Below are 23616 nucleotides of genomic sequence, written 5' to 3'. Positions count from 1 at the left end.
ACTCTTTAATATCAGTGTGATGAGTGCTTCTAAACACAAGAAGGTTTAACAATCATAAAGCACCTGAAACATAACAGATTCTCAAAATACTGGTTTCCCTTTTATTTAACTATATAGTGGATTAAGGTTATGCAAATCCTCAGAGAAAATAAATATCAGGAAATAAATATTTTGTTTATTAACAATGGAAACATTTGCTAATGCTCTTAACTTTTAAAAATAGAGGTGGTCATTTTTAGCATTAGGAAAATAATTCTAATTCAGTTAAAGAAACTCAAGAAAGAAACTTTAAATGATTCACATCAATCCCATAAGAAGAAGAAATTTAATCTACTGATTCAGGAAAACTTCAGAACAAAACTGAATTGCTCAGAGAGTGAACAACCAAATTATAAAAAAGCTTAAATTGTACCTGATGAAATAATTCCATGTCAATTTCAGCTTCTGACTTCCAAGAGTTTTCATCTGATTGAAATAAAAAGTGATTTATTAAATTTTTGAACTTTTTTTTACTCTGTAGCTATGACTATATCCATATAACAAAGTGAAAACATGCAAATATCTGTACCACAAATATGCGTCCTTACCAGAAACATTTTCTTGGAAAATAACTTTAGTTCCTTTCAGAAAGTTCTTGCCGATTAAAAACACTTCTTCTTCTCCTTTCACTGAACAGCTATGCAAGCTTTTCTTCAAGATTTCTGGCACTCCTGCTGGCTGAGCTGTGGAGATACATATGCATTCTATAACAAGAACCACCACAAGTTATTTCTTACTTAAAATCGACCTGCAGTCATCCAGTTCTGAGTTGTCTTTGTTGAAGGAGGGGTAGTAAATATTTTTACAGTAACACAATTATCTGGAAAGGCTATAATTCTAGCTCCACTGACATCAGGCTTGGCCACGTGACTGGTTTGGATAATCAAATGTGAACTGAAGTAATGTGCCAAGTCCAGGTGAAAGCTTTGAGAGCCATCACATGGTTTTACCAACTCGGTTATTTTAAGCCACACTGAGTTTGGTTTTGTTGTCTTTTTTAAATTGTGTGTTATTGCAGTATCATTTAGCCCTCAGCTATTGATTCAAACAAGTATCCCGTCTTTGTTAAACACAAACTGAGCATCCCTAATCCAAAAATCTAATTTTTTTTTTTTTTTTTTGAGACAGAGTCTTGCTCTGTCACCCAGGCTAGAGTGCAGAGGCATGATCTCGACTCACTGCAACCTCCGCCTCCTGGGCTCAAGCAATTCTCCTGCCTCAGCCTCCTGAGTAGCTAGGATTACAGGTGCACACCACCATGCCCGGCTAATTTTTGTATTTTTAGTAGAGACGGGGTTTCACCATGTTGGTCAGGCTAGTCTCGAATTTCAGACCTTGTGATCCGCCCACCTCGGCCTCCCAAAGTGCTGGGATTCAGGCATAAGCCACCATGCCCAGCCAAATATCTAAAATCTTAAATGCTCTAAAATCCAAAACTTTTTGAGTGCCAATACAATGCTCAAAAATTTATACACCTGGGCCGGGTACAGTGGTTCACACCTATAATCCTAGCACTTTGGGAGGCTAAGGATGGAGGATCACTTGAGCACAGAAGTTCGAGACCAGCCTGGGCAATAGTGAGACCTTGTCTCTACAAAAAAAAATCAAAAAAAATTAGCTGGGCATGGTAGCATGCACATATAATTCCCAGCTACTTAGGAGGCTGAGGTGGGAGGATCACTTAAACCCCGGAGGTCAAGGCTGCAGTGAGTCATGATTGCACCACTGTTAAGTACTTATGTGTGAAGAAGTATAAGAAAAGGATTGCTTATTGGTAGCATATAAATTCAGAGTCAGGTGAAACCCCATTTCTACTAAAAATACAAAAAATTAGCTGGGCGTGACGGTAGGCACCTGTAATCCCAGCTACTTGGAAGGCTGAGGCAGGAGAATCTCTTGAACCCGTGAGGTGGAGGTTGCTGTGAGCCAAGATCGTGCCACTGCACTCTTGGTGACAGAGCAAGACTCCATCTCAAAAAAAAATAAAAACAAACAAATAAAAATAAATTCAGAGTCAGGAACGATGGCGATGCCAAACAGGTTATTTACAAAGATTGTTTACAAAGGTGGCTGGAACACTGTCACCTTTGCTTTTTGAAACTTTGATGCACAAAATTATTTAAAATATTATATAAAATTACTTTCAAGCTATGTGTATAGGTACATATGAAACATAAATGAATTATGTGTTTACACTTGGGTCCCATTCCCATGAAACCTCATTATGTATATGCAAAGAAATTCAAAGTCCAAAGAAATTCAAAACCTGAAACACTTCGGGTCCTAAGCATTTCAGGTAAGAGATATTTAACCTGTTTGCATATGCTAAATGACATTTTCAACAATGCTGGGGAGTTTAAAAGAAATTGTGAATGTATAAACAAATACACTGGCCGGGTGAGTTGGTTCACACCTGTAATCCCAATACTTTGGGAGGCCAAGCGGGGGCAGATCACCTGAGGTCAGGACGTGGAGACCAGCCTGGCCACTATGGTGAAACCCCATGTCTACTAAAAATACAAAAAATTAGCTGGGTGTGCTGGCGCATGCTTGTAATACCAGCTACTCGGGAGGCTGAGGCAGGAGAATCGGTTGAACCCAAGAGGCAGAGGTTGCAGCGACCCGAGATTGCACCACTGCACCCCAGCCTGGGCAACAAAAGTGAAACCCTGTCTAAAAAAAGAAATAAACAAAAAATAAAAAAACAAAAAACAAGCATTTTCTAGAACCTACAAGGTTAATGTGTGAACAGAATGGAAAGGGTTATTGGTCATACACTGACAATTATATACCCTAATAAATGAAGAATTAACTAAATCAGTTTATTTAACGGTAACTTTTTGGAGTAACAGGAAATAGATACTTGTTTTTTAAAAACATTCCAGAAACATATGGTATATATTGTTCTGGTAAGAAAATAAAAGGTACAAAATTACATTAATATGTTGTATTACCAAAATGAAATGTAAAGCGTATAACCTTTCCCTCCATTTTCAAATACTGTGTGGAAATTCCACTTCACTTATTACTGGTAAAACTTTTTCCCATATCTCATTTTTTTCATTTATGTGTTAAAGGTATAAGACGGCCAAATGAGGCCCCAAAGGTTTAGAATATATTTGTCTTCTACATATTTGTATTTATATTACAGAAAGAACTAGTCTGTTACTTTCAAGATAATTTAACTTTTGGCCTTCTACTAAAAGGTCCTTTCTTTAAAGTTTACGAGATGGGTCCCCGACAGATGCCATACTAAACAGAACTGAAGTCAAGATTATTTAAGCACTAACTTTTATTTTTAAGTTATTTATTTATTTATTTATTTGAGATGGAGTTTTGCTCGTGTTGCCCAGGCTGGAGTGCAATGGTGCAGTCTTGGCTCACAGGAACCTCCATCTCCCGGGTTCAAGCAATTCTCCTGTCTCATCCTCCCAAGTAGCTGGGATTACAGGCATGCACCACCACGCCTGGTGAACTGTATTTTTAGTCGAGATGAGTTTTCTCCATGTTGGTCAGGCTGGTCTCAATCTCCAGACCTCAGGTGATCTGCCCACCTCGGCCTCCCAAAGTGCTGGGATTACAGGCGTGAGCCACTGCACCCTGTCAAGTTATTTATAAGCTGACTCTTGAAAGGGATAATGCTTAAAAATTAGAACACACAAAAAAGCAACCACCTTTTTGGTATTATAAAAACTGTGTACTTTTAGATGCTTTTCAACTAGCAGTCTTAAAAATAAAGTTGAGGCCGAATGTGGTGGCTCACTCCTGTAATCCCAGCACCCTGAGAGGCCGAGGTGGATGGATCATGAGGTCAGGAGATCGAGACCATCCTAGCTAACACGGTAGAACCCCGTCTCTATTAAAAATACAAAAAATTAGCCGGGCGTGGTGGTGCCTGTAGTCCCAGCTACTCTGGAGGCTGAGGCAGGAAAATGGCGTGAACCCAGGAGGCAGAGCTTGCAGTAAGCCAGGACTGCCACTGCACTCCATCCAGCCTGGGCGACAGAGCGAGACTCCATCTCAAAATAAATAAATAATAAATAAATAAAGTTGAAAAAAATAATGAATATCTAAATACTGAAAAATAAGTAAGCAAATATTTCAACCCGTCAAGAGAATAAATAAAGCTTTGCAATAATGTTTAGTAGAAGGACATATTTAATAGAAAATTTTAGAATACAAAGCCTACATCTGTTTATGTATATTACTAATCCCGTCCAAAATTTTAAGAGAGGGATAGTTTACTTAACAACACCATCCTTTCCCCATAGCTGTGGGATAGGTAGAAATAGGGGAAGTAGAAAATTCTTAAACTCCGAGTCGGCCGGGCGCGGTGGCTCAAGCCTGTAATCCCAGCACTTTGGGAGGCCGAGACGGGTGGATCACGAGGTCAGGAGACAGAGACCATCCTGGTCTACACGGTGAAACCCCGTCTCTACTAAAAAATACAAAAAACTAGCCGGGTGAGGTGGCAGGCGCCTGTAGTCCCAGCTACTCGGGAGGCTGAGGCAGGAGAATGGCGTAAACCCGGGAGGCGGAGCTTGCAGTGAGCCGAGATCGCACCACTGCACTCCAGCCTGGGCGACAGAGCGAGACTCCGTCTCAAAAAAAAACAAAACTCCGAGTCAAATTTAATTTAGTAAGCATTAGATAAAATCTAATATATATTACATGTAAGAAAGCCATGATTAATTTTGTCCTATTAAAAACTACTATAGAAGGGTAGATATGAAAATTTTTTCTTTTTTCTTTTGTAGAGACAGGATCAATAAGACCTCACTCTGTTGCCCAGGCTGGAGTGCAGTGGTGCCACTATAGCTCATCGTATCTTTGAACTCTTGGGCTCAAATAATCCTCCCATCATAGCCTCTCAAGTAGCTGGGTCTACAGGCGCATGCCACCATGCCTAGCAAATTTAAAACATTTGTTTTTTGTGGACATGGGCTCTTGCTATGTTGCCCTTGCTGGTTTCAAACTCCTGGCTTCAAGCAATCCTCCTACCTCGTCCTCCCAAAGTGCTGGGATTACAGGCGTGTACAACGGCACCTGGCCTTTTTTTTTTTTTTTTTAAAGAGATGGTTTTGAATCCCAGGCTGGATTTAAACTCCCGGGCTCGAGTGATTCTCCTTCCTCAGCCTCCCAAGTAGTTGGGACTACAGCTGTGTGCCACTGCACCTGGCTGAAAACTGATATTCTTAATTTGATATAACATAACAAAATAATATAAACATACATACCAAAACAAAAAACATATACACCTATATTTTCTGGAGAACGTGAAAGATGTTAAGAATGTAAAAAGGGATGATCTTCTGTCCCCTTAAAAACAAACAAAAAGACAAAGGATCCAATGGCCACTGTTAAAGCAATAATTAGAAGTAATTTTTTTTAAAGCCACAAGGCACTGCATGAATCCTGATATTACAAATTCTTTCCACTGAGTGTCTATAGAAGGAAGATCAAGTATCTGTTTCCTCTTCTCCCTTCCAACTGTATCACCTTTTGGCCCCTTTCCTTTTCTACCTCTCTCTCTTCCTGTTTCCTTCTATCTCCCATTCCAATACCAACTCTTCGCACTAACCAATTTCCTTTTTACCTCTCATTTTACTGCAACTGCTTAAACCTGCCAAAAAGTTTATATTCATGGAAATAAACACAAGCCAGAAACTTATAACGGAACAAACATTTTAATTTTTTTTAGATAAAAATATTTTTGGGGTTCTGTGTTTTACTGTATATCATTTTTATGTTTATTCTTCTTTTCCTCCCATATCCAGCTCTCAAAGTCTAAGTTCAAGCATCAAGCTTCTTAAGTGGTCAGGACAAAATTCAAATTATTTTGCTGAACACACAAGTCACTTTATGAAAGAGGTGTTGTCTACCTCTGTAACCTCAAATCTTATCACCTCATCATGTATATCTTTTTGTTCCAATCACATCAAACTCTTTTTATTTCCCCCAAAAGGATCATACCCTTTCAGGGAGCATATTTATACATGAATCCTTCTGCCCAGAATGACTATAGAAAGGCAGATATGAAAAATTTTCAAGTAAATCCCATTTTACTTGTTTTACTTCTAATTGTGTTTTGAGACAAGACAGAACAAGTTCTACCATCTCTGAGCAGTCTGAATTAGATGCTCTTACTATATTTCCACTGTACTTTAGTCACACAGCTACTGTGCCGTATAGCATCTTTATATAACTATATAATACAATTGGAAGCTTACATAATTTTTATATACTATTTAAAAAAAGAGAGACAGGGTCTTGCTTTGTTCCCCAAGCTAATCTCAAACTCCTGGGCTCAAGCGACCCTCCTGCCTTGGCCTCCCAAAGTGCTCTCATTACAGGTGTGAGCTACCATGCCTGGACTATATACAATTTTATATACACATATATGGAAGTTAATATAATTTTATAGTAAAATTAGACATTTACTTGCCTGTTTTTTCCCCAGCCTGCTCAACTGTAAGCTCCTTAAACTATCATCTTTAATTTCAGAGTTAGGCACACTGTAACTATTCATTGAATTAACTATGAAGCTTTCCAAAAACAAACCATCAATCGGCAAGTCTTTTTGTTTGTTTTAATGCACTACAGGTGACTCTAACCTACACCCAGGACTGAGAACCATTGCATTGAATTTATGTTGACTAAATGAGTGACTGAATGAGCAATGAGGCATATTTTGTTATCAAAACACATTACCGTTTCCCTGAACTAAACTGTAGCCTCCAGTAATTATAACTGTTAAGAAAAAGTAGGCTAGAAACAATAAATTAAAAAAATTTTTAAAAAGCACTCATCTGAACAATTTCCCTTTGTTTTTTTTTTTTAGAGACAGGGTCTCCTGTAAAGCTGGAATGTAGTGGTGTGATGACAGCTCACTGCTATCTCAAAACCCCTGGGCTCAATGATCTTTCTGCCTCAGACTCTTGAGTAGCTGGCACTACAGGCACATGCTACCATGCCTGGCTTTTTTTTTTTTTTTTTTTTTTTTAATTTTTGTAGAGACAGGGTCTGTCATTAAGTTGTTCAGCACACTTCCATTATAAGTTTCTGGCTTGTGTTAGTTTCCATAAATATAAACTTTTTGGCAGGTTTAAACAGCTGGAGTAAAATGAGAGGTGAAAACAAAGTTGGCTAGTAAGAAGAGCTGGGATTGGAATGGGAGACAGAAGGAAACAGGAAGAGAGATCAGCCCGGGCTGGTCTCAAACTCCTGGCCTCAAGCGATCCTCCTGCCTTGGCCTCTCAAAGTGCTGATACTACAGGCATGAGCCACCACACTCAGCCTTATTCCCCCCCCAAAAAAAGGGGGGGGTTGGGGGGTGCTAGAGAACGATGGGTGGATCATTTGAGGTCAGGAGTTCAAGACCAGCCTGGCCAACATGGTAAAAACCCATTTCTACTAAAAATACAAAAAAAATTTAGCTGGGCAAGGTGGCACACGCCTGTAATCCCAGCTACTCAGGAGGCTGTGGTAAGAGGACTGCTTGAACCTGGGAGGCGGAGGCTAGGTCTCACTATGTTGCCCAGGCTAGTTTCAAATTCCTGGCCATAAGCAATCCTTCCACTTCGGCTTCCCAAAGTGCTGGGATTACAGGGGTGAGCCACTGTGCCTGGCCTTGAACAACTTCACTGACTGCCAAATTTGCTAACTGATCTTATTAATATAAACATTTTTAGTAATATATCATATATTGTTTTTAAAAATAGGTCAAATAGGCCAAGCGCAGTGGCTCACGCCTGTAATCTCAGCACTTTGGGAGGCCAAGGTGGATCATTTGAGGTCAGGAGTTCAAGACCAGCCTGGCCAACATGGTGAAACCCCATCTCTACTAAAAATACAAAAATTAGCCAGGTGGTAGTGGCACACTCCTGTAATCCCAGTTACTTGGGAGGCTGAGGCAGGAGAATTCCTTGAGCCTAGGAGGTGGAGGTTGCAGTGAGCCAAGATCACACCATTGCACTCCAGCCTGGGCAACATGCGAAACTCGGTCTCAAAAAAGGAAAAAAAAAAAGAAGAAAGAAATGTGAAAAGGAAAAATTTTCCTATTTATTACTTGTAACAATAATCATTAGAGAGAAACTATAATTACGGTGAGACATAACAACATAATTGAATTTACACACACAATCACGCACACATCATTTTCTGTCCATGCCAAGGTTAGTGATAAGAATTGAATTTCCCACTCCCAACACTATACTACACTATTATAATTAGTAATCAAAACTTCTGCCATGTTGTTATTTGCAAAGTCCTCCTTACCTTACTCATGTTCTAACACAGAACAGTTAGAACCATAGCAATTTACCACACAGTGAAGATGTTTAGAAAACGCTTTCATTTTGTAATTTACTTCTGATAACCAGCTCAAATTACTTTTTTTTTTTTTTTGAGACAGTCACAGTCTGCCGCCCAGGTTGGAATGCAGAGGCATGCTCAAGGCTCACTGCAGCCTTGACCTCCTAGGTCTCAAGTGATCCTCTTGCCTTATCTTCCCGAGTAGCTGAAACTACAGGCACAAGTCATCACACCCAACTTACTATATATATTTTTTTATTTTGTAGAGACAGGGTTTTCACTACATTGCCCAGGCTGGTGTTAAACTCCTGGGCTGAAGTGATCCTCCCACCTTTGCCTCCCAAAGTGCTGGGATTACAGGTGTGAGCCACCATACCTGGCGCAAATTACTTTTTAAATCAGCATATTATGATAATAGGAAACTACAAAATGCTCCACATCTTTTGAATTGTATCCCAATTATTCATCTCTAGTTTGGTCTAGAAAATCTGACTACTGCTTTTAAAATATCTCAAATTTTGCACAATCACAAGCCGGAGTATGTGAAATATCTAAAATTTAGAGATGTCTAAAAGATTAACAGAAAATGAAAGAAACTCCATATGTTTAGTATCTCCATATCTTCTTACTTACTACACAAAATTGGAGAAGAAGGTGTTTGCAGTGTCAAAGTGGAGCCATCTTTCCTCGTGATATTAACTCGAAAAACCAATCTGGCACGAGTGCTTTTTTTCTTGGAACCAGCAATTCCTATTCTGGCTTCAACATCAGCATTCCTCAATTTCAATATCCCTACGCAGTCCACCCTAATACAGAAAAAAATATATAAAGGGACACTTTGTTGTATAAATAGTGTAATGCTCTTAATCAACAAGTTTGTTTTTTAAAATTTTGCTGATCTATTAATTCTGTGAATATGTAATAAAATTACAAAGTTCCAAGTTCAAAACTACAAAAGGGTAAATTCTAAACATTCACTGTTCCTAATCCTGTCAATATTTTGTTTATAATAATAAAGAAAAAGTAAAAAAAAAAAAAATCACTATTTTAAAATCTGAACATAAGTAATGGCTTGTAAGAGACCTTTTTTTCTTTTTTTTTTGAGATGGAGTTTCACTGTCACCCAGGCTGGAGAGGCTGGAGTGCAGTGGTGTGATCTCAGCTCACTGCAACTTCTGTCTCCAGGGTTTAAGGGATTCTCCTGCCTCAGCCTCCTGAGTAGCTGGGATTACAGGTGGCCACCACCATGCCCAGCTATTTTTTGTATTTTTAGTAAAGATGGGGTTACACCATGTTGGCCAGGCTGGTCTTGAACTCCTGTCCTCAAGTGATCTGCCCACCTTGGCCTCCCAAAGTGCTGGGATTACAGGCATGAGCCACCGCACCTGGCCAGAGACCATTTAAAAAAAAAAAAAAAAGGCCGGGCGCGGTGGCTCAAGCCTGTAATCCCAGCACTTTGGGAGGCCGAGACGGGCGGATCACGAGGTCAGGAGATCGAGACCATCCTGGCTAACACGGTGAAACCCCGTCTCTACTAAAATATACAAAAAATTAGCCGGGCGAGATGGCGGGCGCCTGTAGTCCCAGCTACTCGGGAGGCTGAGGCGAGAGAATGGCGTAAACCGGGAGGCGGAGCTTGCAGTGAGCTGAGATCCGGCCACTGCACTCCAGCCTGGGCGACAGAGCGAGACTCCGTCTCAAAAAAAAAAATAAAAAAAAAAAATAAAAAAAAAATTTAGTCTCTTTCTTTACAGAGCTAATTCTGAAAACAGAGAAAATGGATTTTACTTTTAAAAACTTAGTAGCTGCCTTTAGAAGGATGGAATATTAGACAGCCACTAAGAAGTATGTTACCACATTGAATGATATGTGAAAAATGCTCATGATATGTTAAGTCAAAAGCAGATTACAAAACAGTGGGTACACTATCTTCTCAATTTTGCCCAAAAAAGACTGGGAAGACACACATTAAAATAGTGGTTATTTCCGGGAAGTTGGTTTATATTTATTTATATTTATTTTATTTTTTTGAGATGGAGTCTCGCTGTGTCACCCAGGTCTGAGTGCAATGGCGCTACCTCAGCTCACTATAACCTCTGCCTCCTCGATTCAGGTAATTCTCATGCCTCAGCCTCCTGAGTAGCTGTGATTACAGGCAATGCACCATTACCCCAGCTCATTTTTGTATTTTTAGTAGAGCCAGAGTCTTACTATGTTGCCTAGGTTGGTCTCGAACTCCTGGCTCAAGATATCCATCCACCTCAGCCTCCCACAGTGTTGGGATTATAAGCATGAGCCACTGTGCCAGGCCGGAAGTTGGTTTTTAAAGGGCATGTTTTTAGCTTTCTATTACCCTGTGTTTTCAATTTTTTTTTTTTTTTTTGAGACAGATTTTCACTCTTGTTGCCCAAGCCTGAGTGCAATGGTGCAATCTCAGCTCACTGCAGCCTCTGCCTCCAGGTTCCAGTGATTCTCCTGCCTCAGCCTCTCACGTAGCTGGGACTACAGGCATGCACCACCACTCCTGGCTAATTTCTATATTTTTAGTAAAGATGGGGTTTCACTATGTTGGCCAGGCTGGTCTCAAACTCCTGGCCTCAGATGATCTGCATGCCTCAGCTTCCCAAAGTACTGGGATTACAGGCATGAGTCACCATGCCTGGCCCCTTTTTCAACTTTCTTATATTGACTAAGTACTATTTTTATAATCAGTAAATTCTTTCCTTTCCTCCTCTACTATACATATTTACTTTTATAATTGTCTTTTTTTTTTTTTTTTTTGAGATGGAGTCTTGCTCTGTCACCCAGGCTGGAGTGCAGTGGTGCAATCTCAGCTCACTACAAACTCCGCCTCCCGGATTCACGCAATTCTCTGCTTCAGCCTCCCAAGTAGCTTGGATTACAGGTGCCTGCCACCACACCCGGCTAATTTTTTGTATTTTTAATAGAGACAGGGTTTCACCGTCTTGGCCAGGCTGGTCTTGAACTCCTGACCTCATGATCCACCCACCTTGGCCTCCCAAAGTGCTCAGATTACAGGCGTGAGCCACTGTGTCCAGCCCCTTTTTAAAATAATTTTCAAAAGTTACAAGTTAAAAAATATTTATGAGGCCAGGCGCAGTCGCTCACGCCTGTAATCCCAGCACTTTGGGAGCCTGAGATGGGCGGATGATTTGAGGTCAGGAGTTTGAGACCAGCTTGACCTACATAGTGAAACCCCGTCTCTACTAAAATACAAAAATTAGCCAGGTATGGTGGTGGGCGCCTGTAATCCCACCTACTCAGGAGGCTGAGGGAGGAGAATCGCTTGAACCCAGGAGGTGGAGGTTGCAGTGAGCTGAGATCGCGCCACTACACTGCTTGGGCAACAAAGCACGACTCCCTCTCCAAAAAAAAAAAAATTACAAAATATTTCTCAAAATGTCTTTTTTTCAACTAACCTTTTACCAGTCTATTTAAAATGGCTTTCAAAAGGAAACTGAAAACCAAGTAAAGTCTTTAGCAACTATCCAATATACAAATAATTACAACATAGGTCTACCCCATACCAATATATTTTCTGCTGTTATGGTTCAGTTTTATGATTAAAGGTCCTTTACGCAAGGCTTAAGGAAAAATAATTTTTAAAACTTAAATGTACAAGATGAAAAACATATAATCTAAATCTAAAGATATATATTTTTTAAATACAGGAAAATAACAACTAATGGTGAATTTAAACCAGCAATACGCGTTTCACATCAAGATGGAATAAGGCACTTCATAGTCTCTGCTGAACAGTTTCTTGGCCAGGTGCAGTGGCTCACGCCTGTAATCCCAGCACTTTGGGAGGTCAAGGTGGGTGGATTACCTGAGGTCAGGAGTTGGAGACCAGCCTGGCCAAGATGGTGAAACCCTGACTCTACTAAAAATACAAAAATTAGCCAGGGGCGGTGGTGGGTGCCTGTAATCCCAGCTACTTGGGAGGCTGAGGCAGGGAGAATCACTTGAACCTGGGAGGCAAAGACTGCAGTGAACCAAGATAGCACCACTGCACTCCAGTCAGGGCGACAGATGGAGACTCTGTCTCAAAAAAAAAAAAAAAAAAAAAGTTTCTAAAGCAAACATTAAGATGGTGGAATTCAGGAAAACAAATCAAATCGTAGTTTTTATTTTCAATGTTACTATTATGAACCCAAAAAAGTCAGTCTTTGGCCAGCTTTCAACTTGGCTTTGATATCCCTGCCTTTACCATGGGAATTCTTTTTTTTTTTTTTTTTTTTGAGACGAAGTTTTCCTCTGTTGCCTAGCTTGGAGGGCAGTGGCACAATCTTGGCTCACTGCAAACTCCACCTACTGGGTTCAAGTGATTCTCCTGCCTCAGCCTCCCAAGTAGCTGGGATTACAGGCATGTGCCACTACACCCAGCTAATTTTTGTACTTTCAGTAGAGACAGGGTTTCACCATGTTGGCCAGGCTGGTCTCTAACTCCTGACCTCAGGTGATCCACCAGCGTCACACTCCAAAAGTGCTGGGATTACAGGCATGAGCCACTGCACCTGGTCCAACCATGGGAATTCTTTAGCAAAGGGTATAAGAGTTAATTTTAACCCATAACCATTCTGAAGTAGTGTCTTTTTTTATTCATAATATTTAAAACATTTTAATAAAATACTCAAAATCTTCTGTACATTAGAAACTGAACAATTCTCCTGCCTAACACAAGAGTGTAATATATAATGAAAAATTCTTACTAAGTACTTACGCCAGTGTCATGTTGTTGCTAGGATCAAGGCCGACCTCTATAACAGTAGTGCCTTCAATGTCCACTTCTTTGCAAGGAGTTGTATTTCGTCCAGTTACCCTGCAGGCCTGATAAAATCCATGTGGTTTCACGCGTCCAGAGTCGTTGCCCACAAACACTTGCAACACTACAGGTTCATTATGGCCTTCCAGCTGAAACAAGAAAACATGCAACAGAAACACTAATTAGCATTTCAAATAATCTAATTATAAAATCAAATATTTAAGACCAAATCCTATACTTGTAACTGAATTACATTTAAAAATATTTAAATCTTCAAGAAAAATAGAGGTAAAACATTTTCATAAAAGAGTTGGCTAAATTCCTGAAGTCATAGTTTTAATTCTGTAATAACCATACTTAAATTATAAATTTAGATGTTAGATGATAAATTACCATTTATAATTTATTTGTACAAGCAGATGAGAATGAATATACAGTACTTTAGGTAGCATTTGGGGCTCAGGACCTACCACCATAACAATGGAAAAACTCACAAAACTGTTAGTGGCATCATCATCATCATAAAATGAGAGTACATATACCATATTTTTATTCTACTAAAGCTACTTGAGTAGAAAAGTATGAGTGCAGCTATATGAATAACAAGGAAACGAAGCTCATTTTCATGGACTAGATACATACATATAACATCATTAAATCCTGGGATAAAACATTATGGTCTGAGAGACTGCTAGTTCAAACGGGGATCTATGGCTCATTACAGGTCTCTAGCAAGCCTTCATAAATTAAATTATAATTTGTATGCTGAAAAATAAATAAATATTTAAAACAGCATTTGGGAACAAATGTTTCCAATCCTGATTCTTGATAAGGCTTATAGTTAAACATTGAAGCCGCTAATATAGAATGCAGAAAATCACAAAGTAAATTGTACAATGCATGCCAAACAAAGTGCTTAAAAAATTCACACATGCCTTACAGCTGTATCTCTACAAAATGGCATCATAATGAGGAAAATAAGCAAACCCCAGTCAAATTGCTGGTCAGCAGAACCTAGAACAGTGCCTGGCACATGGAGGAGTGCAGTATTTGCTGAATGAATGACTGAACAAACTTTTAAGGTCAATTCATTCCCTATCATAGTTAAGCAATTAATCTAACAATATTTCTAACTAGACAAAACATAACTTAAAGTCAGGGCAATTAGGTTAAATGTAATGACCAAACTACCAAAATATCAGGCTAGACAAATATTTACACAAAGCATAACATAAATTTCTCACTTGCCTGTTACCTGTCCTGGGTTTGAAGGATTGGGTGTGGGTTAAGGCAGTAAGTAGTGAAGAAGGGTAGGCTTGATATTGTACACATGACTATTAACCAACCTTATAAATGGTGGCAGACACGTTTCCTGATTGATCCAGAGAGTTTCAATCATAATTTCATTCAAGTATAAAATGAAAGGCAGTCCACCTCTACTCCTAACTTAAAATACTGTTTAACTAATATATTTGTACAAATTGTATTTAATAAGATTCTACCATGTGACTAGCCAAAATTCCTCCCTATTTAGTCTTTTCAAGGGGTAGGGACACTTGTTAAGTCTTCTCCCCATTCTCCCATTTTTTTGAGGTTTGTCTTCAAAGACAAATATTCTTTATAACAAGATATCCTAGGTATTAAGTCCCTTTTAACTTTTAGTCTCCACTTTTAAAAAAATTAAGACTCAATTGATATCCCATTTCTTTTTTTTCCCTCATTTCCTTCTTTCCCTCTGTACTTGAGTGGATGCAAATGATATCCCATTTCTTAAACCAAAGCCTTAAGTATTAATCAATTCTTTTCTCAGTCCAATAGTCTTGATTACTTAGCCATCTCAAAAACCTTATTTTCAAAGTTCTCAATAATTTCTACTATATTTCTTTGAATTGACTTTAATATTTCTTCCTCCAAGGTGAGAGGATCACTTGAGATCAGGAGTTCGAGACCAGTCTCGCCAACATGGTGAAACCCCGACTCTACTAAAAATACAAAAATTAGCTGGCCCTGGTGGCACACAACTGTGGGTCCCAGCTACTCAGGTGGCTGAGGCATGATTACTTGCACCGGGGGGAAGAGGCTGCAGTGAGCTGAGATCGCACCACTGCACTCCAGCCTGGGTGACAGAGTGAGACTGTCTCAAAACAACAACAAAAATTCTTTCTAAATATAAAGTTTGGGATGAATCTAATTCAAATATCAAATATGAGGGAAGAAAATTCATGATTTGAAAATATTTTACTTTTCAGGACATATTCCCCTTTACATTTTAACTAAAATTCAAATGATAAATAAAGTAAATACCTTTACTGTAGGAAAGCCTTGCTGCGTTCTATCTTTTACTGAGCCGCGGCTGCCCTCAGTCAGGTACCGAGCTCGATGCTGTGTCTCAGGTTGCACAACTATCTTCAGCTCCTTTCCCTCACTTTTAACAGGATATTGTCCACACAACATAGGGCTCTTCTTTACACCAGTTCCTTTTTGGTTTTCCAATGTTCTGAGAAATCAGAGCACAACATGGAGAAAGTATCAAAAAGAGTTTTATGATTAAAAAAAAAAAAGCAGCCATCTAAGACAAAGGAAGAAACAGAACTGGCAATAATAGTAAAAACAACTATTTAGCTTGCTGGTATTGCCTAAGGGAAGATACATGAGCAAAGTATCTTTAAAAAGATTTTGTAAAAAAGTTTACTATATGATGCAAAAATAAAAGAAAGTACCTTTGACAGAAAAGAAAATGAACGTATATGAGTGGTAGGAGGAAGGGAGGAAGATTGACTGCAATAAACTGAAACTAATACGAAAGAATAGTTAATGTCACTATAACCTTTCACACTGTACTTCAGTCAAAATAAGATTTAAAAACTCCATGTATGCATTCCATATATAAATTCCAAATTTTATATAAAGCTATAAGATTAACTACTATTATTTTTTAATTGCAAAGTAAAAGAAAAAAAGTAATGGTAGCAAAAGCAAAAATCAAACCCCCAAAAACCCTACATACCCCCATACAAAATGGCCTACAAACCAAGTATACGAAGCTTATTCTTTTGGGTTTCCTTTTCAGTAAATCAAACTGAAGAAATTATATAAAAAATTAGCGATTCAATTTTTATGGGGAAATTAGCTTTACTCTAAACAATCTTTTCTAGGAGTGTGATTTTTCAGATTATTTTTATTTGTGATTAGTTAAGTAATTAAAGCTCTCAATAAAAATTTTACAATCTGGGCTTGACAGCACCAGCATTCTACCTTTTTTTTTTTTTTTTTTGAGAAGGAGTTTTACTCTGTCACCCAGGCTGGAGTACAGTGGCACAATCTCAGCTCACTGTAACCTCTGCTTCCTGGGTTCAAGTGATTCTCCTGCCTCAGCCTCCCAAGTAGCTGGGATTACAGGTGTGTGCCACCACACCTGTTTTTATATTTTTATTAGAGATGGGGTTTCACCATGTTGTCCAGGCTGGTCTTGAACTCCTGACCTCAGGTGATCCGCCCACCTTGGCCTCCCAAAGTGCTGGAACTACAAGCGTGAGCCACTGCGCCTGGCCCTTATTGTTTTTAGTTGTGCTTTTAACATTTATTTATAATGCATTTGCTATGTGGAATATATGTTCAAAGGAAAACAGTATCCCAAATGGTGGTTATGACTTCAGGCAAACACATTTAATCTGTAAAACAGTTGAGGCACTGCAAATACGTAATAAAAATAAGTAAAAACAATATTGCTAGTTATCTTTCCTTCTGAGCAATGGTGTGGTGGCTCACACCTGTAATTCCAGCACTTTGGGAGACCAAGGCGGGTGGATCACCTGAGGTCAGGAGTTTGAGACCACCCTGGCCAACATGGTGAAACCCCATCTCTACTAAAACTACAAAAAATTAGCCAGGAGTGGTGGCAGATGCCTGTAATCCCATCTACTCTGGAGGTTGAGGCAGGAGAATCACTTGAACCCGGGAGGTGCAGGTTGCAGGGAGCCCAGATTGTGCCATTGTACTCCAGCCTGGTCAACAAGAGCAAAACTCCGTCTCAAAAAACAAAACAAAACAAAAAAAACCAAAATTCACCCACATTTTTAAATAAAGTCAGGGTCATAGCTTTCTCTGTGACCCTCATAGTCCTAAGTTTTGACTCACATCAAAGATCCAGGAGCCAGATGACTGTGAAGAAAAATCTCCTCTAAAAGCAACCAGATCCCAGTAGGAATATTATGACTTCAAACACAGAGGAGCTAAGCAAGCTTAAACCTGGCTCTAATGTTTACCCCTCTAGCTGTAACCAAGTTGTTGCCTCAATCATCAAGAACAAAGTGAGAAAGGCACTACCTTCAATGGAAATGGGGAGTAGGTTGAATCGTTGGCTAAGAAAGGGGCAAAATAATGGAGCAAAGAAAGAATGAAACTAGCACAGGAATTCAGTAAGACTGATAGATAAGAGGAAGAGTTCTCAAGGCGCAATACTGTGCTTAATCATCTTCATATTCCCTGAACCTTATACAGTTCCTGAAACATAACAGGTGCTGAAGAAATCTTTGTTGATGAAGGCAAATAAGAAGAAGAAAGGGACAAAGAAAGGAAAGCAGAGGGATAAAGAAGCTTCTGCAATATTAAGATGAGAAAGACCTAAGATGAGAAAGGTCCTAAATGGACAAGGAATGCCATTCGTGCAAGTTTGACATAAGTAGGTCAAAGATTACTTGTGCAAGTCATTTAAAAGGCCTTGGAAGAACAAATTCTATGAACATAAGTATGAAGTTGAAGCTGGAACAATGGGCAATAAACCCTGTTGTTCTTTTCATCATTCTGGGTACAGATTCAAACATTTGGTCTAACTAGTGTGCAGTTCCTCACACATGAAAGTCTATGATATTTTGTTTTATACTAATCTTAAAGTAAAAATATTCATTTATTGAAACGATGTAGAAATATCCCCCAGATACACATACAAAGAGATGAAAAAAAAAATACTGCAAAACGATAATAGCAGGTTTACTGAGTGACTAGATTATGGGGTTTTCTTGTATTTTTCAAATACTTGTAATTCATACCTATTAATTTTATAATAGAAAAGAGAAAATTTTAGTTTGAAATAAAAGGAAAATTCATACAGCATATCGATTAACTTGGCAAGACATGTTTTTATACTCACGCTAGTCAAGCTAATATTTATAAGGGCAAATAAATGAAAATGAGTTTTACTAGTCTAGCAAAACAAATGATCTCACTTGGGATGAAGACTACTGAGTGAGTATACACATTATGGCTTAAAAAAGAATATCATATATAATTAAGCAATTTCTAAAACGGTACTTTAGAATTCCTTAAAACTATGTTTATTTTCTAAAATGTAAAAATGGAATACATACATATTGAGATGTATAGACATGTAAAATCATGAAAACATCCACTAATGCTTAGAAACGTAGTCAAGTTACTAATTTTTAAGGCATGATGGCTTAAGAAAAAATAAAGTAGCAGTCAGTTACATGGGATTTTACCATGTAAAATCCAAAAAGGAAAATCCACCATCATGGCATAGTCTATTCAGAAGTCTTAAAATGACATTCTAATTTATGTGTGCTGCATAATCCTTCTGGTGGCCTATGTCAAAAAAAAAATTTTTCACTACAAAAAGCCTAAAATAGGTTTCACATCCAGATGACATCATATCTTAACTTGTAGAAATATCTAGAATAGAGACATGAGGCAACTGATTCTCAGGACATTTAGTTGAGAAATTTAAGAATGATATGGCTAGGAATATTCAAATACTAAGCTTTTTTTTTTTTTTTAAATGGTTTTATTCTTTTTTTTTTTTTTTTTGAGACGGAGTTTCGCTCTTGTTGCCTAGGCTGGAGTGCAATGGCGTGATCTCGGCTCACCATAACCTCTGCCTCCCAGGTTCAAGCGATTCTCCTGCCTCAGCCTCCCGAGTAGCTGGGATTACAGGCATGCACCACCATGCCCGGCTAATTTTGTATTTTTAGTAGAGACGAAGTTTCTACACATTGGTCAGGTGGGTCTCGAACTCCCAACCTCAGGTGATCCACCTGCCTAAGCCTCCCAAAGTGCTAGGATTACAGGCGTGAGCCACCGCGCCCAGCCAAGTTTTATTCTCTTATTAGACTCTAACATTTTAGTCATATAAAAATGCTATTTTCATCTACAAGCTATCAGATTTCTATGTGGTATCTTGAAGATCAATAAACTACTGTACATATTTTAAAGTACATTTTCTAAATACTTAGTATGATATAAATTGTAATTTTATGGCACATTAGATCTAAGGCTATATCCTTATCTCTCAAAACATTTTAAGATTTTTTTTCACTGTTGAAGAATACAGGCTTTTAGCTTGACATGCTCTGAAAAATTATTTTTAAGGCCTATTTTTCTATATATTTAGGTACGGTTTCATCCTTTCCTCAACATAGTTGTTATAAATTCCAATTTTAAACTTCTTCCATCATTTCCATATACTAGTTTTAAATATTTCTTTAATTACCTAAGAAGCTGGACACCACTTCTGCTTGATGGAGTTTCTGCTCCATGAATTATTTCACGAAAGAGTCTGTCTTGACCAATTATACTTTCCCTGGGTAACCTCAAATCATTTCTAAGATACAGCTATCATACAAACGTAGAAGCAGAAAAGATGAAGGTCAAGATATTTAATTAGCAACTGTAAATCACTCTGTTTATTAGTCATAAGTAAAAACTCTATTTGCTCTAAATTTGAACCTTCAACATTCATTTTGATATAAAAATGAAAATTTATCTTCCGGAACTTTATATTAAAGACTTTCTTCACTAAAGCATAAATAAACACACATACATAATTAAATTATATTCATGACCCTTTTAGATCTGTGCTACTATCATAGTTATTTAAGTATTTACCTGTTGTATTCATTACATTTCAGGGCCTTATTTTATAAGTAATAGTTCTACAAATACTATGTTCTGAAATTCTTGACTTTATTAAATGGCAACATTTTAGGAAAGAGTATATCTTGTTTTCTTTTAGGTAATTTACTAATCTGGACTTTCTAAAACTGAAAAGCATTTACATATTCATTTTCATTTAATTACATCACCCCAAAGGAGGTAAAGAAGCAGTGTAGAGTAATTATTGCTTAAAGGATAGATACTACTTTTTAAAATGTACTGAGGGAGTGCTTAAGGGCAAGTTTAATATACATTAAGAATATTCTCTATATTAGTGATGTCATCAAGTAGTAAACCAATCTAAAGCTTCTTGACCACTTTTTGTGTAAAACTGAAATTGTAGGAGATCCTGGGTCCTAGTGAGTTAAATTTTAACAAATTATTTTGAATGTATTATAGAAAAATCTAATTTAAAAGTCTAGCAATTAAATATTACAATAAAATTACTAAAGGAAATAAAAATAACTCATACTAGTCTGCATTATAGCAGTGAATATTCTGTAACATAGCTATTGAACTATATTAGTGGGTAGTGTGACTGACAGAGATGAAAGAAAACTCAAATATGTACCATGATCCTGTTTCATCACCCTCTAAAGAAGTAACCCAGAATCACAGAAAAAAAATTAGGGATTTAAAAAAAATATTGAATCTGCACAATCAGTGTATTAGTATCAGAGGAAAAAAGCTTATGATACATGAATCTAAATGATGAGAATCAAACTATCAATTTAGTTTTTTCTTGTTTTCATCAATTAAAGAGAAAAAAATTTAAGTCTAAAATCTTCTAAAAAACGTAAACCATATGAGGACATAATGTCAAAGAGAACACAGCTCTTAGTGACTGTTTGAGTTGTTTTTGATAGGAGTCATTACATTGCTAGTTATTTCTATGAGGAAAAAAAAAATATATATATATACATACACATTTTTTTTTTTCTTTTTCTTTTTCTTTTTTTTTTTTTTTTGAGATGGAGTTTCACTCTTGTCGCCCAGGCTGGAATGCAGTGGCACGATCTCGGCTTACTGCAGCCTCCACCTCCCAGGTTCAAGTGATTCTCCTGCCTCAGCCTCCTGAGTAGCTAGGGTTACAGGCATGTGCCACAATGCCCAGCTAATTTTTTTTGTATTTTTAGTAGAGATAGGGTTTCACCATGTTGGTCAGGCTGGTCTCGAACTCCTGACCTCAGGTGATCCGCCTGCCTCGGCCTCCCAAAGTGCTGGGATTACAGGCGTGAGCCACCGTGCCTGGCTGAGTAAAAATATTTTCAAGTCCTTTTAAAATATAAATTCATTTGAAATTTAAGTTATTTCAAAACAGATTATTTTCATTTTCTACTACCTAACTATACTGGTAATAAGATATCTATAGCTAGAATCTATGATTATTTTATTTTCTAGCTAGTAAAAGTTGGTAATTTTAAGTTAAAATTTTCATGTATTTCAATGATAAAATTAGCACTGTTGCTTTATATGCAAACTTGAGCTGAGCAATTAGGAAAAATTGGGAATTTTTTTTGTTTGTTTGTTTTGCATAATGGTGATAGAATTTTAAAAAATGTGAATACCAACCCATTTCCCGCTTTTGAGTTGCCTTTGTTGTCCGTGGTAAGCTGAGAAAGCACATAGTGAGGTGCTTTGGCACTGTCGGCATCAAATATATCCATATTAGATTCTTCACAATCTCGTCGTTTGACCCCCGGCCTCTGCTTTGGATTTCGTTTTCGTGATTTACGAGGTACCTCAGTGTTATCATTGTAGGAACTGGTGCTCATGTTACTGAAGTTGGAGGGGGAATCCTCCATCCACATACTGCAGCTCTGCTCAGATTCCAATCCACACCCCTCATCCTGGCAGGACATCCGACTGTTATCCAGCAAGTCCTCAGGTGGTGGTGAGATGTACAAGACTGTGTGCCTCTTCGGTGTTGATGGATGCTGCTGAACTGTGTTACTGGTTAACTGCTTTTCACTTACCCCTCTGTTACTTACCCCCACGGCTGAGGAGCAGCTCTCCACTTGCATAGCCTTGCTGTCGGTGACTGAGGTAGAATAAATGGTAGGGCTGGAAGAGGTGGTAAAGGAGCTGCAAGCACCGCCCATGGAGGAAGAGGAGGGAGCTGAAGAAGCATCTGCAGTGTACAATTCAAGAGTAAATACACTATACATGTTTTCACCTATGCTGGCTAGCAGTCCCATTGAAAATGTGATTTGTGAACTGATTGTTTTTCCCCAAAATGAATAGTCAGAATTTGGTTACATTTTAGAATATAAATGCTTCAAGCAATATAAGGCCTAAGAAATGCAATTGTAAAAAATGCCCAAATAGCATTATTTTACTTGTGTTACAATCAATAGATTTTTAAAATCTCATTTAATGTTTTAAGCTGTAAAGCAAAAATAAAGCTTTTATTGCCTCAGCTGGACATTCTATTGAATTTTAATCATTTAAAGTAATAAAGAAAACCCCAATATGAAATATATGCTTGTGGTCCACATTCAACGCCAATTAAATAATTCATTATAGAATTTGAAAAGTGGGACTGTGCTTAGCCACAAAATATTAAAATAAGTTTCTAACCTATGAAGCAGAGAACTACAGGTCATTTTTAATGCAGACACTCCCTGCTTCAGAGGCAAATCCTGGAATAAAAATATGAGAAAATAAATGAGAAAAGAGCTGCTGATTATTCCAGTTATCAATTATAAAATGAGAAATAAATAGAAAAAATATATAATCAACTGAATTGGAGGCAAAATGGAACTGGTATTGTCACTATGATTTGTTGTAAAATCTAGGAGAATCAAGATGAAAAAGGTTTGATTTGGAACATTCTGGGTTGTAGAAGATAGAAAAGTTAATCATTGGGTCTCCAGAAGCTGGAAGTGGTAGTTCAAAACCATAAGCTCTAAAATAAATCCATCTTTTATGACATAATGAAAAGCAAAGGAAGAACTGATTAATGGATGGATTTCTCTTATAAAGTACTTGATTATATGCTTGACAATTGGTTAGAGCTGTCTATTTTCTCTCTTTTTAAAGGGCCTGGTTGATTGTGACTAATAAGGGAATTTTCCAATATAAGAACAATGGTAAATTTTACTGGCTTAAGTCTAACAGAAAATAGTTAAGCATAAAAATCTCTGGAGAGCATCAGAATTAACTTTTTTATAAAACTATTTTTTATCTATTATGCCTAGCAAGAAATATTTAAGTAGATCTTTTCAGCATGTGTGGCAACTGGCAGAAGAGATCACTGAAAATACTACTACTTTAGCCCTTAACAGCATAACCTCAGAGGCGCATTGATTGCTAAGGTTGGAAGTTGTCATGACTAACATTTTAGATATCATTTTATCTTGTTCACAATATGGAAAGGTTTGTCATATACACACACAAAAATAAAAATAGGTAACGTGACAGATAAAGATATGTTTCAATCTAAAATTAATTTGTATCTATGACCAAGTATGCCACTGTTTTAAAGTGTATGATAAAACTGTGATGTGCAGTTATTGGAACTGCAACAT

At 37.8% G+C, this 23616-nt stretch overlaps 1 protein-coding gene across 6 annotated transcripts in view; it reads right to left on the bottom strand.

The window, feature by feature from the left end:
• The window catches only part of NFAT5 (nuclear factor of activated T cells 5), a 145823-nt gene that overhangs the window by 35179 nt on the left and 87028 nt on the right, over window positions 1-23616 (bottom strand). For 3 of the 6 annotated variants that reach the window (XM_033218834.1, XM_033218833.1, XM_033218835.1), the window contains 7 exons: window positions 22667-22728; window positions 21659-22217; window positions 15443-15635; window positions 13097-13287; window positions 8986-9158; window positions 588-722; window positions 413-465 (listed from right to left, as the gene is read on the bottom strand). In XM_033218834.1, the coding sequence (XP_033074725.1) occupies window positions 413-465; window positions 588-722; window positions 8986-9158; window positions 13097-13287; window positions 15443-15635; window positions 21659-22188 (1275 nt within the window). In that variant the 5' untranslated portion in view covers window positions 22189-22217; window positions 22667-22728. The remainder of the gene's footprint in view (window positions 1-412; window positions 466-587; window positions 723-8985; window positions 9159-13096; window positions 13288-15442; window positions 15636-21658; window positions 22218-22666; window positions 22729-23616) is intronic. The other 3 variants (XM_033218830.1, XM_033218831.1, XM_033218832.1) reach the window with 1 other exon arrangement.

The sequence above is a fragment of the Trachypithecus francoisi genome, unplaced genomic scaffold (assembly GCF_009764315.1).
Source record: "Trachypithecus francoisi isolate TF-2019V2 unplaced genomic scaffold, Tfra_2.0 Lachesis_group10, whole genome shotgun sequence".
Lineage (NCBI taxonomy): Eukaryota > Metazoa > Chordata > Mammalia > Primates > Cercopithecidae > Trachypithecus > Trachypithecus francoisi.
The sequence above is the reverse complement of the archived record's forward strand: the minus strand, read 5'-3'. Positions and strand labels throughout refer to the sequence as shown.